This window comes from Rhamphochromis longiceps, linkage group LG18, assembly GCF_057381845.1.
Source record: "Rhamphochromis longiceps isolate RC_006_pf linkage group LG18, R_longiceps_female_GT1.1, whole genome shotgun sequence".
Taxonomy (NCBI): Eukaryota; Metazoa; Chordata; class Actinopteri; order Cichliformes; family Cichlidae; genus Rhamphochromis; species Rhamphochromis longiceps.
In genome coordinates this window covers 35,139,289-35,156,505 of record NC_140574.1, presented here as the reverse complement: position 1 = coordinate 35,156,505, position 17,217 = coordinate 35,139,289, and the positions used below count along the sequence as shown (strand labels likewise).

The 17,217-nt window shown below is 45.6% G+C and overlaps 1 protein-coding gene across 3 annotated transcripts in view; it reads left to right on the top strand.

Annotated features, from left to right (window-relative positions):
* Positions 1 to 17,217, top strand: part of LOC146648749 (stonustoxin subunit beta-like) — a 48,116-nt gene that overhangs the window by 16,548 nt on the left and 14,351 nt on the right. For all 3 annotated transcript variants that reach the window (XR_014908638.1, XM_085390311.1, XM_085390312.1), the window contains one exon: positions 9,206 to 9,284. Coding sequence is in view for 1 of the 3 variants with exons in the window: in XM_085390311.1 (XP_085246437.1) it covers positions 9,206 to 9,284 (79 nt within the window). In the remaining 2 variants the exon portion in view is untranslated. The remainder of the gene's footprint in view (positions 1 to 9,205; positions 9,285 to 17,217) is intronic.

Here is a 17,217-nt window from a genome sequence, read left to right as displayed (position 1 = left end):
GTTATGTTTGACTTTATGACTTTCTGTGTCGTTTCTGGGATGCTTAGGACTCATATTGCACTGCTGGAAATAGTTTATTTTGATGCATATGCTGCTTTTTTGCAAATTAGCACTATAATATTTATTTTCGTTTTTCCTGCAGTGTATAGAAATTGGTGTATTTCAAAAATAAAACTATGAAGACACTCAAAATAAATTTCCTGTGGTGGGAAACTGTTTTGTGCAACTTTTTTGTATTTACAGATTTGAGGGATAAGCCTCTTAAGTTTCTCTAACTAGAAATATATGTTAAAAAACCAAAACGATTTTCAATTTTTTTGTAGTTTATTGCACTTTTTTTGCAATTTATGTAATTACTATGCACTTAATGCATACATATTATTAAAATTTAGGCTATAATGGTTGTATTAATGTATAGCAACTTGAAATGCTCCCAAAAATGGCACTACAGCATGTAAAAATATAATATAAGCTCTGGCGGACTTGGTTCTATGGTAGGTCTTAAAGGGTTAAACATTAGAGACTTAATAATCCACATTTAACTATTTTACTCAGTTGAGGATGTATATTGTTCCGTCTTTATTACTTTTTTAAAATGCTTAATTTGTTTTTTGTTGACTTGGTTTGTTTGTTGATGGTCTGGGAGCAGGCACGCACTCTGTGAGGATGAGGTTTTGGGGAAATGACAGGAGGAGAGAAGCTGCAGAGAGGCATTTATAACTGTAAATTCTGTTTCCTGGTCTCAACTTTATATAGCCAACTTTTCTGGACCCCACTTAAACAGCAAGCAGTTTAAGGAGAACCTGTCAGAACTGGGAAATTGACCTCAGAATTGCAGTTTTACCAAATTTATTTTTATCCAGTTTAAGACTTTTGATATTTCCTGCTCTGGGACCTGGAATACATTTAACCATGGTTAATCCTAAGAATAGTAACAGTAACCAGAGTTTATTCCTCAGCAGGTGTGAAAATTGTTTCGAAATGTTCTCAGGCAGGTGGTGTACTGAGGGTTTCTGTTTTAGGCATCACATTTCTGGGGTTTTAAAATGGCCGTTTTGATTTTCGTGAACAGTGTTGCCACTGACCACCCAATCGGTGCCATGCATTCTGATGATGTCACATTGTAGCACCCACTTGGATCGCTTGGAAACCTGACCCAGTAGGTACTAAAAAAGTATGTGGTACAAGGTACTATGACCTAAAGGAAAACCCTGAAAAACGCGGTGAACCGTGCCAAGTCAATCAAAGTAGGTACTAATGGAAAATGGGCTATTCTTGACTTGTTGTTTAATGAAGCACGAAATGTTCTCTATAGGTGAAAGATGGACTGCAGATAGGCATATTCAGCAACTGGACTGTTTTCCGACAAAGCCATACTGTTGTAACAACTACAGTTTTGCTTTCCCTGTTGTCTGGAGGGGATGACTTTTTGTCTATTTTGATTATTTCACTAATTATATATGCTGCTCTAAAACCTTTATATACCTCTCAGCATTAATAGTTAATTTCAAAACATGCAAGCTGCCCATATTGTATGCACTTATGCACCCTCATATCATCAAAGATGGTAGCTTTTGAACTGTACACTGATAACACGCTGGAACGTCTCCCTCCTCTTTAGCCTGGAGGACGTGGGGTCTGTGATTAAATGGTAAAATGGCCTGTATTTATATAGCGCTTTACTAGTCCCTAAGGACCCCAAAGCGCTTTACATATCCAGCATAAATATCAAATTTGAACTTGTCTGAAACTTGTGGAACTTTCTCACTTTGAAACAGTCCATTTCAAATCAGTCTTGACCCAGAGGAACAATGGTGCTTTTCGGCCATGTTTAAATAGGGCTTCCTTTTTGAATGATAGAGCTTTATTTGGCATTTTTAATGGCACGGTAGATTGTGTTAACCAACAGTGGTTTCAGGAAGTATTCCTGGGTCCATCTAGTAATGTCAGTGACAAAAATCATCCTGAGTGGTGCAGTGTCGTCTGAAGTCCTGATGCATCCAATAAAAGTCTTTGGCGTTGTCCCTTACACACACAGACATCTGTAGTTTCTCTGAATCTTTTGACAATGTTACGCACTGTAGATGAGAGTTGGAAATCATTTGCAGTTTGACATTGAGGAACACTGGTTTTGAAGTGTTCCACAATGTTTTTATGCACTCTTTCATCAATTGGATAGCCTCTGCCCATCTTTATTTCCGAGAGATTCTAAGGCGCTTATTTTATAGCTAATCATGTTAAAGTCCTATTATCAATTAACTAAGTCTTCAGTAGTCAAGTTGTGGTGTTGCACTGTTGTCTTGCTACAACTCATCCTGTCAAACCTGCAGCTTGAAGTCTTCACAGTCTAAACTGAGACTTCCTCACTACAACCAATAGTAAGCTCTGCTTAAAGCTGTTGTCCTGTGAGCCACCTATCACGCAAGCTGTTAACTAGCAGAAACTTGTTCTATGATGCAGGTTTGGCTTTGGGTTTGCCAGACCTCTTCCTGTCAGAGTTTGCCAAAGTTTCAGAGTGCCTTTTGACAGTGAAGGGAACTGTACTTAGTGACACCTTGACTTTCTTTGCAATTTCTCTGTAGGAAAGACCTACATTTTTAAGTGTTATGATGGTCTGTCTCTCTATCATTGTTAATTTCCTTCTTCTCACCATTCTTGTAGCAACACACTAGTACAATACTGTTCAACTGATGCTTACGAGGGTATGGTACCACAGTGTGTTCCAACACTGCTTTTATGCAGACAGAGGGGGTTTTAAGTAATCCAGAAAAGTTGGAACACCTGTAGGAATTAGTAGCACCAGCTTTCAAGGATTGATCAACCTCCATTGCTGCAGAACAGTTTTAAATTGTTAACCCATTTTGTGTTTCCTGAAAAAGGCCGCCTTTTTTTTTTATATAATTCTGAAATGTACATTATTTTTCTGTTTGGGGTAACCTTATGGATTTTATTTAAGCTCTGGGGGTTCCCCACTTACCTTTGCACAATTTCAAGCTATTCATTGGACTTGAACAACCTGAATGGCAATAAATAACTGGAAGAATTTGGATGTTCTAAAACTTTTGACCAATATAGTAAATATAATTGAATTTGAATGAATACATGTGTATGAATTAGAGGGAGAAAAGTGTAACAGTAAAACTGCAAGGACCAAAGATGAATGAGTTTAAAAACCTGGGATCAACAATTCAAAGTAATGAGCAGTTTACAAGAGAGGTTAAAATGGAGAACATGGGGATAAGTGTCAGGGATGATTTGTGACAGAAAGATGGCAGCAAGAGTAAAACTAACTAACTCTAACTTTAACTAACTCCATAAGCGATTACTAGCATAAATTGTAGGAGATTGTTTTTATCATTAAACTGACTTTACTTCACAGAAAATGATCCATACATGCATATAAAAAATACAGCAAGTCTGTACATACCCACAGTGCTAACAAAGGCACAGGATGTATGTGGATGCCGCTGGATTTAACTAGCTAAGGCCACCATGCTGCTCAAGCCATTTCCTTGATTCACTGACCAACTTCCTGTTTACTTACAACAATCCTATTACAGACTACACTGATTTTATGGTGGCACCAGTGAGTTACAATTACATATTTGACATTAAAGAAATCTAAGAAAACATTCTACCCTAAACTAACTTTTGATATCGGAACAGTTATATAATGATAAAAGTTAATTTTAAGAAGTGTTCTCTAGGAGTCAAATCATCCAACGCATTGCCATTTCTTTCAAATGATAAGTAACAAAATACAATTACACAAAGACATACCAAGGAAAATCCTGTTATTTATCTGAAAAATTACCCAGTCCAGCAAACATATACGATTTCCCCTAAATCATACAAATAATTAAGTCTTACACCATGTTTAAGTTTTCATTATGCAGCTTATGCTGAATCTATTTTTCTTTTATTTGTTCAACACTCACAATTGAAGTTTCTAACTTTAATCCATAAATTATATTTCCTTACTCGTGCACAGTGTGCATCCACCTAAAGGACCCTTATAGTGTTGTGTTCCATAATGCTGGATGCAGCCGATCTTACAGTAGCTCTCTTGTACTTTCTGTGTATATATTTTTGTTTCCTTACCAGTGTGGAGCAGCTCTTGATGAAGGCAGTCGCACTTTCTCCCTCTCCCTTCCCTTAAATTTCCTGCTTGGCTTTCTCATGTCTCTGTCTAGTCTTGTCTACTTCTCTCCCTTTACCCTGGAGGAGTCTCACAGTCTGTTACTAAAACCTAAAAGAGGAATTATGGATTTGATCAACTGGTCCCTGAATGCAACTGACACCCTCTTCTCGACGTGAAGCCTGGGTTCGGGAGAGCCCGTGTGTACTGAAGGGACGTTCTGTGCCGGATACACAATGGACGGGTGGAAGGACTGGAGGGTCCTGTGCCTGGCGGGACTGTTGATCGAGGACATTGAAGACATCTACCTTTTCGGAACCATGATAACAGGGTTCTTGCTGACCGGCGCTGGCTTGGCCCTGACTTATTGAAGAATAAAGAAAGTGGAAACAGCTGTTCAAATCCCCATAAGGCTGCCCGATATGTTGATTGGAACGATGGAGCGAGCCGTGGCTTCTCAAAATGGGCTCATTAGATGCAGCACGGATAACATCTTGGAGAATCTTGCGGCTGCTGTGAATACTGAGACTCTGACAACATCTGACAACATCTTGGAGAGGTTCACGGCGGTCGTGAACACTCATGCTCTATGAGCAAACTGGATAATATCTCGGTGTATAACATCATGGAGACGCTCACGGCTCTCCAGTGGGAATGGTGAGGAACCAGTGATGGACATTAGATCGACTGTAAAATTGACATGCTTCTAAATACCTTCTAAGTTTCTAAAAATAACGGAGTTTTCATTAATCCCATGCAAACGTACACCTATCTGGAATAACCCTGACATATTACAAAACAAAAATATGATTAATTTTACAGAATGGAGTTGTAAAGGAATTAAATACTTAGAACATATATTAGAAGGAACAGAATTTATTCCATTTGACAGACTAGTTATACAATATGGGATCAACAAGAAAAGATTTTTAGAATATCAACAAATTAAATCCATAGTAAAAAAGAAATTTAACCTCAGTGAAGTTGAATTACAAACACCACCAAGTGCGGTACATTTTCTTACTCTTAAATTCCCCAAATTATTGTCTAAAATATACAGAACACTTTCTAAAATAGATCCCTTCCTATTGCAAAGTGGGAAGCAGATTTATCAATCAGCTTAGACCAAAACTTCTGGTCTCAGATATGCTTAAAAACATTTAAATTGATTAGAAATCCCAGTCTGCAATTAATACAATACAAAATACTACATAGAGTGCACTATACAGGTCATCGGATGTTCCAGATGGGCTTTACATCTTCCAACAACTGCTCACACTGTCAAGGCAATACACCAGACAGTTACATCCACCCTCTTTGGTTCTGTCCACCAGTGCAGAAGTTTTGGCGCGGGATATGTGAAGACTTATCAAAGTGTCTGAAATGTAAAATTCCAACCTCCCCTTTAGTGTGCTTGTTGGGCAAATTGGATGATGTCACTACAGAAACTAATACAATCCACATGGTTTTTACTGCCCTGTGCATAGCCAAGAAAATGGTCCTCACAAACTGGAAAAATAAAAATAATCTTGATTCTAGCCAATATAGAAACCATCTAATAGATCACATTAGCCTCGATACAGCTTCTGCCACCATATTAGATCAATCCCTCTGGGCTCCTTTGATTGGCTCCATCACCTAGCGGGGGTGGGGGGTCATGGTTTGGTCCCGCCTTCGCCATTGTGGTTGATGTGATGGTTGGGACTGGCTTAGGGCATCTGGAGAATCCCTAGGGACGTTATCCCTGGAGGGCTTAACCCGGGGGTTGTGATCATAACCTGGTTAGTGGCTCTAGTTGCTCTTAAAGGGTTTTCTCATCGTGGCTGCGTGCAGCAGGACTGGGGGAGGGTCTCTGCTGGTGGACGTAGGTTACTGGCCTGGTAGCCTGGCTGCCCCTGAGTGGATCCAGGGCAGGCGTGGGGGCTTGGGGTTTGGGGGTGCTTCGCCTCCGTGCTAGGGCTCTGGCTGGGCCTTGGGGGCTTCGGTCCTCGTTGGTGTGTCGCCGAGGTTGTGGGCGGGTGGGTGCACGGGGGCTCAGCCCTGGAGCAGGGGGCCTCTGGTGCATTGGTCTAACTGGGGGGCTCTTCAACTGGCATGGAGGTTGTTCCATCCTTGCAGGAGTCCACTCTGCAGGTGGGGGAGAAACATAGGAGAGGTGGAGAATAAACTTAACCTGGGTGTCTATTGTGTTGTGTAGTCTGGGAGATGATTGAATGTTGGGGTGGGTACAGTTTCCTCTGCGGTGGGGTCGGGTGGGCTGCCCCGGTTCCTGTGGGGCTTGGCGGTGCTGCTGCCCTAGGCCCCGATCTGGATGGGCCTGGGCTCCCTTGCTTTGGTGGGTGCCGAAGGACGAGGGTGCCTACTGGGGTCAGCGGGGGAGCTGGCCCCAGTGAGGGGCATCTTGCCCCTCGTTTCTTTTCCTCCCCATCCCCGGCTGCCTCCCTGGGTGGGTGTGTTGGAGCTTCCCGCTCCAACACACCCACCCACACAAGTAGGGCCTTGGGGTGCGGGTGTGTCACCAGGGTGCAGGGGAGGCATTCCCCCCTGTCCCCTTCTGGCCACCTGTGCCTCAATTTTAGTCCACAACTTAGACAACGACATTACTCACACTCTCATAACACATACATATAGGGCCTTGAGGGTGGGCACGTTAACGGCGTCCAGAGGATGGTCTGTGTATTCAACCCCACCTCTGGAGCCGGTGCCCACCTCTCAATTTTAAATCCATGTAGACATTGAGGGTTCCCGGTATGGGCCGTGCTAACACCTGCTAATCTCTGGCAGTAGCACCATGCCCTTCCGTGTTTTAAATGCACTTTAGAACAACACGCAGCAACACTACACATGAGTGGGAGGAGGGAGGTTTGGGGTCTTCACACACCCCTGTTCTCTGCTAGCCATCTGGACGGGGGGGGGCTGGGACTAGGTATTGGCCGGCCGATTGGGATTTGGGATGCGGGGGCTTCCTGCTGCTGGGGAGCCTGGGGTGGTCTGCTTGCCTCCACCCCGGGGGAAAGGGTAACATCTCCTGGGTCTAGGTGCTGTTTCCCTAGACCCAGGAGATGTACCCTCGATGGGGCGAGGGTACAGAGTATGGTATAGAGTATGTTTGGGGAGTGTGATTGTGTGTACATGTCCATTTAAGTCTAACCTTACGTTGGGTGAGTGCTGAGTATTTGTATATGTGTGCATGAGGGTGGGAATGCCAGGCCCTCCAAAGTACGGAGGCCTATCTCCCCTCACCACACTCCCTGCCGGTGACTGATGCCCTCAGGGGTTGGTGCGTTGGTGGTTCTTTGTGTCCAGGGCTGGGCTCTCAGGTATCTACCAGCTCACTCCCGGTGGCTACTTGGCGGGGCCTGGCGCCTGTTGCTCGGTCAGGCCTCTTCCGAGGCGTAGGGGGCCCTCGGGCCTCCAGCCTCTGGGCCTGCGGCTCGGTTCACTCTGGCATAGCTGGCTGCCGGCAGAGCCGGTGTGCACACCAGTGCAGCCCCCTCTGGCTTCCGCTCCATGGCTAATGGGTGACCCCTCATCTGGGGTTCTCCTCAGCTCTTCCCAGGACGGTGGCACTCACACTCTGGGGCCTCTGGATGTCTGGAGCCTGGATCTCCTCCATGCCAGCTTCATGCCCTGGGGGACGGGGCTATGGCTCTCTACACCCTCTAGCAGACCGTTACCTTTTGAATACAAGCGCGCTGATCCACACAGGTGTTCACTGTTCATAGACATAAACTACACCTTTCTTAGCTGCTACTTCAAAGCATATTGTGCGCTGTCGGTCCTGCGTGTTACACAACAACATTCAATGTTTAGTATTTACTGCTGTTTACACTTAGCTAGATTAATGCGATGGTGTTGTGTTTAGTATGTTTTTTGCTTGTTTTCTCTTCTTTTTCTCTCAACAGGTGATCCAGGAGATTTTTTTTTCTTCTTTCTCTTTTTGTGCCCTTTCTCACTGTCCCTCTTCCCTTCTGTTTTTCTTTTCCTTCATCTTTCTTTCTCCCTTTCCTATCCCCCAGTCATGTCTGTCCCGTCTGTAACAACTGAAAATAAAATAAAATAAAATGAAATAAATAATAACAACAAAGGTCAATCAAATGGACCAATACGGCAAGGCCGTGATGATCCATTTGGCAAAGTAAATCCATTGGGCATCCTTGTTGGTCTTCAGACAACAATTCGGACGGCTAAAGAACCAAATGGGACAGGCAAAAAAAAAAAAAAAGACATGCAGTGGTTCACACTAAAGCAAGAACACCACCATTATTTCATGTGGCTACCATATCGGCATCAGCTGCGGTCTCAAGGCTGGAGCTGAACATAACAAACAATTTCTCCCCTGATAACAAACTGTGTTTAGACTCTTTGTTCCAAACGCCCTCGTATGCTGTGGCTGTGTCTGCATCGGCTTACTTCTCCCCCCTTACCCACCCCGGTTGCTTGTCTCGTGCGTCATGATGTTGTGATGTGGACATTTATGTGCTCTCTGTGCAGAGGGTTTTTTTTGTTTTGTTTTCTGTTCTCATGCTGTCCTCCCATAGGAGCCCAGCATGAGTAGAGGTCTTTTTTCCCCCCCCTCCTCAACTTGCCCATTGTATTGTACATTTCAGTGTTTTTCCATAATACTTCCGGTCTCCGACCTGTCTCCCCATGTGATGTCTGTGTTGTGTATGTAAGATCGAGAGGGGGGTCCCGTTTCGCTGCAGGGCAACTTGCATGTGACAAATAAAAGCTTTCTTGACTTGACTTGACTTAAATAATTGTCAGGAGTTAATTTACATTGTCGTCTGATGCAACTTTGCAATCACAAGTAGCTTTCAGAAGGCTCACAATAGATGATTTCACTGTCAAACCAGATCATGCATACATGACCCCCCCCCCCCCCTTGTGTAATCTAGCCTTTGAAGCAAATTAGTTCAGACTTCCACCCAGTCTGCATTTGTACTATGTAACTGTAACTATAACTGTTTTTTGTTATAATCCTTTTTAAATGTGCTATATAATGTCAATCAACATTGATTTTCCCTTAAGTTGACCAGCACCATTGACTGCATGATTCCTCCACAGAGTGGACCAGGAGAGCTCAGAGGTTCCCAGTGGTCAGCCTGCCAAGCAGAATCAAACACACCTGGACCCTATATTTATGGTCTGTATATGTATAACAGCTACTTTTACATCTATTCTTCATTATTTCCATGCTGGGTGCCTGGGTTTTGGCATAGAAGGTATAGTGAAGTGTTCTTCACTGTCTGAGCACTCAAAGCGCTTTACACAAATTGTGCATTCACCCATTTACACAAGCACTTGCATCCAATGAATGCATCGGAGAGCAACATGTGGTTAGTATCTTGCCCAAGGGAACTGGAGCAGACTGGGATCGAACCACCAACCCTATGGTAAGTAGGTGACCTGGTCTACCATCTGAGCTACAACCACCCACAAGGGATGGACACTGGGGGATCTGGCGATGGCCTTCAGGGCTAGCAGAGGGCAACCAGTGGGCAGTGTTAATAATAATAATGTATACTTTATTGATCCCGTGGGGAAATTACAGGCACACCAGGGAGCAGTGTGTGGGGACAGTACCAGTGTAGACCTGTCTGTGTGTCCTGAAGTCCAGGGGGCTACAGGGGGGACCTGAAGGTGATTCAGTTTGGTGTTAAGAATGTTTGGGATTATGGTGCTGAATGTTGAGCAGTACTCTACGAAGAGTATCCTCACATAACTCTCCCTGTTCTCTAGCCTGCTCAGCAATCGGGGTGATGGTGATGTCATCCTCGGTGGACCAATTTGCTCTGCAATCTGTTTAAAACACTTCATAACTATGGATCTATGGGTCTATAGTCATTTAGGGTTTTTTTTTTTTTGGGTGAAAAGGATGGTGGACTCCTTCAGACAGGTGGGAACGATAGCATCAGGGTGAGGGGGAGGGGTGGCCTCAAACCAAATAAAGGTGTTGAGCTCCTCTGTGAATTTGAGGCAGCTGTTAGGGGTTTGGAAGGTTTGGGCCTTTGTAGTTGGTGAGGGCTTGGATGCCTCTGCACACCTAGTGGGGGTTGTTATCAGTGAGGAAGCCCTATATCCTCCTTGACCTGCTTGAAGCCCCTTCTCAGATTGGTTCTAGCAGTGCTGTACAGGAAACTGTCCCTCAGCCTGAAGGCTGAGTTACTATTTTTGATCAGAGCCTGTATTTACCTAATCACCAAAGGTTTTTGTGTTAGGAACAACCCTGATGGTTTTGGTTACCATCACATTCTCTACAGAGCACTTAATGTAGAAAAAGACAGACTGAGTGAAGATCTCTAGGTCCTGCTCTTCAAAGATGGAGCAGTCTGTCATATCAAAACAGTTCTGTAGTTGGAGGAGAGCATCAGCTATCCATGTTTTAAGTATATGGGAGCTTGTAGGGTGCTGAAGGCAGGGATGAAGAGCACTGAGGAGCAGAGAGAGGTAGTCAGATTGTCCCATGTGGGGCGGGGGGTGGGGGGTCGCTCTGCAGGGATGCTTGATGTTACTGTACACATGGTCCAGTGTCCTGTCACTCTGATAGGACAGTTAACATATTGATGGAATTTGGCTTATTAAACATGCCTCATTAAAGTCCTCAACAACAATATGGATAACCCCACATGGTCTCTCTGCTGGTGGTGGTCAGAGGGCCCGGTGGCGCCAGTGTCTGGCAGCCTCGCCTCTGTCAGTGCTCCCCAGGGCAGCTGTGGCTACAATGTTGCTTGCCATCACCAGTGTGTGAATGAAAAGGACAAAATTATTGACCGCCTTACATATCACTGCCTTTATCCAGGGGATGCCAAGTGTTTTACACTTATGACTGCGTAGCAACATCAGACACAACGTCCATTGTCAAATTTTCTGACGACACCGTTGTGGTGGGCCTAAACTCTGACAGTATCGAGAAGGCCCACCTGGAGGAGATTAGGGACCTGGAAAACTGGTACCAGGAGAACAACCTCCTCCTAAACGTCACCAAGACAAAGAAGCTGATTGTGGACTTCAGTACAAAGCAGGCGAGGAATTAAGAGCCCCTGATCATCAGTTGCACACCAGAGGAGAGAGTGGACAGCTTACGGTACCTGGGTGTCCACATCACTCATGACCTGTCATGGTCATGTCACATCATCACCCTGGTCAAGAAAGCCTGTCAACCTCTCTTCTTCCTCAAAACACTTAGAGACTTCCATCAGCCGCCGAGGTTGCTTAAGAACTTTTAGTCCTGCACCATCGAGAGCATCCTAACGGGAAACATCTGTACCTTGTATGGGAACAAGACCAAGCAGAATGGACGAGCTCTCCATGTCTCCTCTTCGGGCTGTGCCCGGCCGGGCCCCATGGATTAAGGCCCGGCCACCAGATGCTCGCCCTCGGGCACCCTCCCCGGGCCTGGCTCCAGGGCGGAGCCCCGGTAACCGTATCCCGGGCAGGGTAAACTGTTCCCTCGATATTCTTTTCATGAGGGTCTTCTGAATCGCTCTTTGTCTGGTCCCTCACCCAAGACCAATTTGCCATGGGAGACCCTACCAGGGGGCAAAAGCCCCCAGACAACATAGCCCCTGGGATCCCTGGGACACACAAACCCCTCCACCATGATAAGGTAGCGATTCAAGGAGGAGCCTGGTGGGGAAGGAGCCTGAGTTAGTGCGTGAGGTTGAGAGGTACCGGCTAGATATAGTCGGGCTCACCTCTACGCATGGCTTGGGCTCTGGAACCAGTCTCCTGGAGAGGGGCTGGACTCTGTCTCAGTCTGGAGTTGCCCCTGGTGAGAGGCGGCGGGCTGGGGTGGGTATTCTAATATCCCCTTGGCTTGCTGCCGGTACGTTGGGGTTTTTCCCGGTGGACGAGAGGGTTTGTTCCCTGCGCCTTAGGGTCGGGGAACGGGTCCTGACTGTCATCTGCGCTTATGCGCCGAGTGGCAGTTCAGAGTACCCAGCCTTCTTAGAGTCCCTGGGGGGGGGGGGGGGGGGGGGGGGTGCTGGAAGGTGCTCCACCTGGAGACTCTGTTGTCCTGCTGGGAGACTTCAATGCTCACGTGGGTAACAACAGCAAGACCTGGAGGGGCATGATTGGGAGGAACGGCCTCCCTGATCTGAACCCGAGCGGTGCTTTGTTATTGGACTTCTGTGCTAATCACATTTTGGCCATAACGAACACCCTGTTCGAACATAAGAGTGTCCATAAGTGCACGTGGCACCAGGACGCTCTAGGTCGCAGGTCGATGATCGATTTTGTAATCGTATCACCAGACCTGCGACCATATGTTCTGGACACTCGGGTAAAGAGAGCGGCTGAGCTGTCAACTGATCACCACCTGGTGGTGAGTTAGATCAGGTGGCGGGGGAGGACGCTGGAAAGACCTGGTGCACCTAAACGCGTAGTGAGGGTGTGCTGGGAACGTCTAGCAGAGGCCCCAGTCCGCGAGATCTTCAACGCACACCTCCGGCAGAGCTTCAACAGCATTCCGAGGGAGACTGGGGACATTGAGTCTGAATGGACCATGTTCAGCGTCTCCATTGCTGAAGCTGCTGCATTGAACTGCGACCGCAAGGTGGTTGGTGCCTGCCGTGGTGGTAATTCCCGAACCAAATGGTGGACACCAGAGGTGAAGGGAGCCACCAGGCTGAAGAAGGAGTCCTATCGGGCTTGGTTAGCCTGTGGGACTCTGGAGGCAGCCGACAGGTATCGACAGGCCAAGCGGAATGCGGCTCGGGCAGTGGCTGAAGCAAAAACTCGGGTGTGGGAGGAGTTCGGAGAGGCCATGGAAAAAGACTTTCGGACTGCCTCGAAGAGATTCTGGCAAACCATCAGGCGTCTCAGGAGGGGAAAGCGGTGCTCTACCTGCACTGTGCTGGCGGAGCGCTGCTGACGTCGCCTGAGAAAATTGTCAGGCGGTGGAAGGAATACTTCGAGGACCTCCTTAATCCCACTGACACGTCTTCCGAGGAGGAAGCAGAGTCTGGGGATGAGGGGAATGACCCGCCAATTTCCCTGGTGTTGATGAGGTCCGCCCTGAGTTCCTGAAGGCTCTGGACGTTGTAGGGCTGTCCTGGTTGACACGCCTCTGCAATGTTGCGTGGAGATCAGGGGCAGTACCTGTGGACTGGCAGACCGGGGTGGTGGTCCCCATCTTTAAGAAGGGGGACCGGAGGGTCTGCTCCAACTACAGGGGGATCACACTCCTCAGCCTCCCTGGGAAAGTCTATGCCAGGGTGCTGGAAAGGAGAGGTGGTCCGCTAGTCGAACCTCGGATACAGGAGGAACAATGCGGTTTTCGTCCTGGTCGCGGAACACTGGACCAGCTCTTTATCCTCTCCAGGATACTTGAGGGTGTATGGGAGTTTGCCCAACCAGTCTACATGTGTTTTGTGGACTTGGAGAAGGCATTCGACCGTGTCCCTCGGGGTGTCCTTTGGGAGGTGTTGTGGGAGTATGGGGTGTCTGGCCCATTGCTACGGGCCATTCGATTCCTATACAACCGTTGTAAGAGCTTGGTTCGCATTGCCAGCAATAAGTCGGACCCGTTCCCGGTGGGTGATGGGCTCCGCCAGGGCTGCCCTTTGTCTCCGGTTCTGTTCATAATTTTTATGGACAGGATTTCTAGGTGCAGCCAAGTGGCGGAGGGCTTTCGCTTTGGTGGCCTCAGAATCTCATCTCTGATTTTTGCGGATGATGTGGTTCTGTTGGCTTCATCGGGTGAGGGCCTCCAGCTCGCACTGGAACAGTTCGCAGCCGAGTGTGAAGCAGCGGGAATGAGGATCAGCACCTCCAAATCTGAGGCCATGGTTCTCAGCCGGAAAAGGGTGGAGTGCCCACTCCGGGTCGGGGATGAGTTCCTGCCCCAAGTGAAGGAGTTCAAGTATCTCGGGGTGTTGTTCGCGAGTGATGGGAGAAGGGAGCCGGAGATCGATAGACGGATTGGGGCTGCAGCTGCAGTAATGCAGACGCTGCACCGGTCCGTCGTGGTGAAGAGGGAGCTGAGTGTAAAAGCGAAGCTCTCAATTTACCGGTCGATCTACGTCCCTACCCTCACCTATGGCCACGAGCTGTGGGTAGTGACCGAAAGAACGAGATCGCGGATACAAGCGGCAGAAATGAGCTTCCTCCGAAGGGTGGCTGGCCTCTCCCTTAGAGATAGGGTGAGAAGTTCGGCCATCCGGGAGGGGCTCAGAGTAGAGCAGCTGCTGCTCCACATCAAAAGGAGCCAGCTGAGGTGGTTCGGGCATCTGATAAGGATGCCCCCTGGGCGCCTCCTGGGTGAGGTGTTCCAGGCATGTCCCACCGGGAGGAGGCCCCGGGGCAGACCCAGGACACGCTGGAGAGATTATATCTCTCGGCTGGCCTGGGAACGCCTTGGTGTTCCCCCGGATAAGCTGGAGGAGGTGGCTGGGGAGAGGGAGGTCTGGGCCTCTTTGCTTAGGCTGCTGCCCCTGCGACCCGGTCTCGGATAAAGCGGATGAAGATGGATGGATGGATGCTTTGGTTTGATTTTGTATTTTGTATTGTCTTCTGATTCTTGTGCCTTGTTGATTATCATTAGAATTCTATGTTTCAGTTTACTCTGGTTAAGGGTTTAGTTCTTAGGTTTAGTTCTGGTGCCCTCGTGTTTCCTGTAGGTTTAGTTCAGTGTCCAGCAGTGTTGGGCAAGTTACTTTGAAAAAGTAATTAGTTACAGTTGCTAGGTACTTCTTCAAAAAAGTAACTGAGTCAGTAACTGAGTTACAATGTTATAAAATTAATTAATTACTAGGAAAAGTAACTATTGCGTTACTTTAAAAAAATGTTTAAATATGTAAAACAACTTGGATCCAGTTGTAGGAGAGTTTAAACTCCCTTAAACTTCCTGTTAAAAGGGAGTTTTTCCTTCCCACTGTTGCCAAAGTGCTTTCTCATAGGGGGTCATATGATTGTTGGGTTTTTCTCTGTATCTATGAAGCGCCTTGAGGCGACTTTCCTTGTGATTTGGCACTATATAAATATAATTGAATTGAATTGAATTAATCAAAGTTACTAAAATAATAAAAAATAAATTACTAAGCATACTTGAACATACTAAAACATATATGCAACTCTCTGTTATAAAACTCAATATATTTCTATTTCTATTTCTATTCTCCGTATGTCCTGTACATGTGGCAGAATTGACAAATAAAGTTGACTTTGACTTTGATATAATTGAAGTAAATAGGCACCTTACAGAAGGAACTAACAGTAAACATTAATATATATGTATACAAACTATTCAAATGTTATTGTGATAATACGACAAAACACCAATCAGATAATATTTTATAATTGTAGAGAGAAGTATTTTTTAAATTTGTCATAAATAATTCAATAAAACACAACAGATGTGTCGGAACCTTTGATATTTATTGCACATAAACAGGTTGCAACTGGCTATCAAATAAGTATTAAATTAAATGGTGCTTTTTAAGCAATGTAGTGCAAATTAAATGAGCCAAACTGTAACATCGTTTGAGAACTCTGGCTAAACAAGTATTTTCTCCATGCAAAAGTAAATAGTTGAGGTGATTTCAATTTAACACTGAAAAAATACACTGTATAATAAAACTAAAACATTTTTATAGGTATAAAAAGGTATAAAAAGGTATAAAATGTAAACAGGTAATACAAAGTGTCAACTACATGGCCATTTACAATCTATTTGAAGTCAAACGTGCTGTTCTTGCAGTAGAGGTATATTAGAGAGTCCTGTTTTAATGTCCTCTGCTTTTTTAAAACATGAAGATTTCTTTTTTGCCACATCCACAAACCCCTTACATCCATTCATCCTAGCCATTAAACCAGTGGTTGTATCTCAAAACGAGGAGCTTCTCAAATTTCTCATCAGAAAGTCTGTTCCTCTTTGGAGAGAAGACGAGCTTTCCCAGGCTAAACAGTCTTTCTACTGGGGCACTGGATGGCGTGGCTGCATTGTATCTGAGTGATATGTTCTTTATCAGTGCATATCTATTCAGAGAGTCCATTCCATGTGATCCTGATTTGAAAAAAATCTATGACTTGACTTTCTGCAGTAGCAGAGGTGTCGTCCTCATCTTCAAAGGAAAAAAAGTCATCCTCTGTGGCTGAGTCTGTGCTAAGTTGGCATGTTGGTGTGCTGGTACCTGCTCACTGCAGCAGACTTGCCTTGGCCTTGTCCTTCCTTTCCTGTGTCCGCAGCCAACGTAGTTTGAACTTGGACAGAGTCAAAGCAGCCAAGAGAGCATCTTCACTTTCCAACACCTCTGAAAATCTTGTTTTGATTGCCTGAAAGTAAAGAATGTAAAGAATATATTATACAACCTATCTATATACATAGAAACACACACCACATTATATATCATGTGCATCTTTAAAAATATATCGCATAAAGCGATTGCGTCGCTACATCTCCATCGCTCGCTGAGCTCATGTTAGCCTCACCTGGGTTTGAGCTGCGCTTGCTAGCATCAACACCGTCGTTCTTGGCGACCAGTTTTGTTGAAGCATGTGACGTTGAGAGGTGCTTCGTAAGATTCGAATTGCTTGTAACTGATGTTGAAAAGCACTTTGTTCCAGGGCATAGGTTACATTTCACATACAGATTCTTGCCTTTTATCTCTTTGAGTGAAAAATAATGTCTGTTCCTCTACTTAAAAAATGCTACCTTCGAATTATCCGGGCTCTCCATGACTTTTGTTACTGTGCTATCTGTTTGTATGTGAACATCTGCCCAAGTCTATCTCTGACTGGTTTACTACCTTACTTTTACTCAGCCAATCAGAAACACTTGTGCAATTGTTTTGCCCCCCTACCTCACAGTAAGCTGAAGACAGCTTCAACCGTGTGTGTGTGTTGAAAAATAGTAACGAACCGCAGTTTCTTGTTAGTAACTGTAATGGCGTTGTAATGATAGGAATGGTAATTAGCTAGATTACTCGTTACTGAAAAAAGTAACGCCGTTAGTAATGCCGTTACTTGTAAAGCCGTTACTTGTAAAGCTGTTATTCCCATCACTGGTGTTCAGTCTGTGTTTTGGTGTAGTTGTTTCTTGTTTCCTGTTTTATTGTGAAGGTCTGTGTCTTATG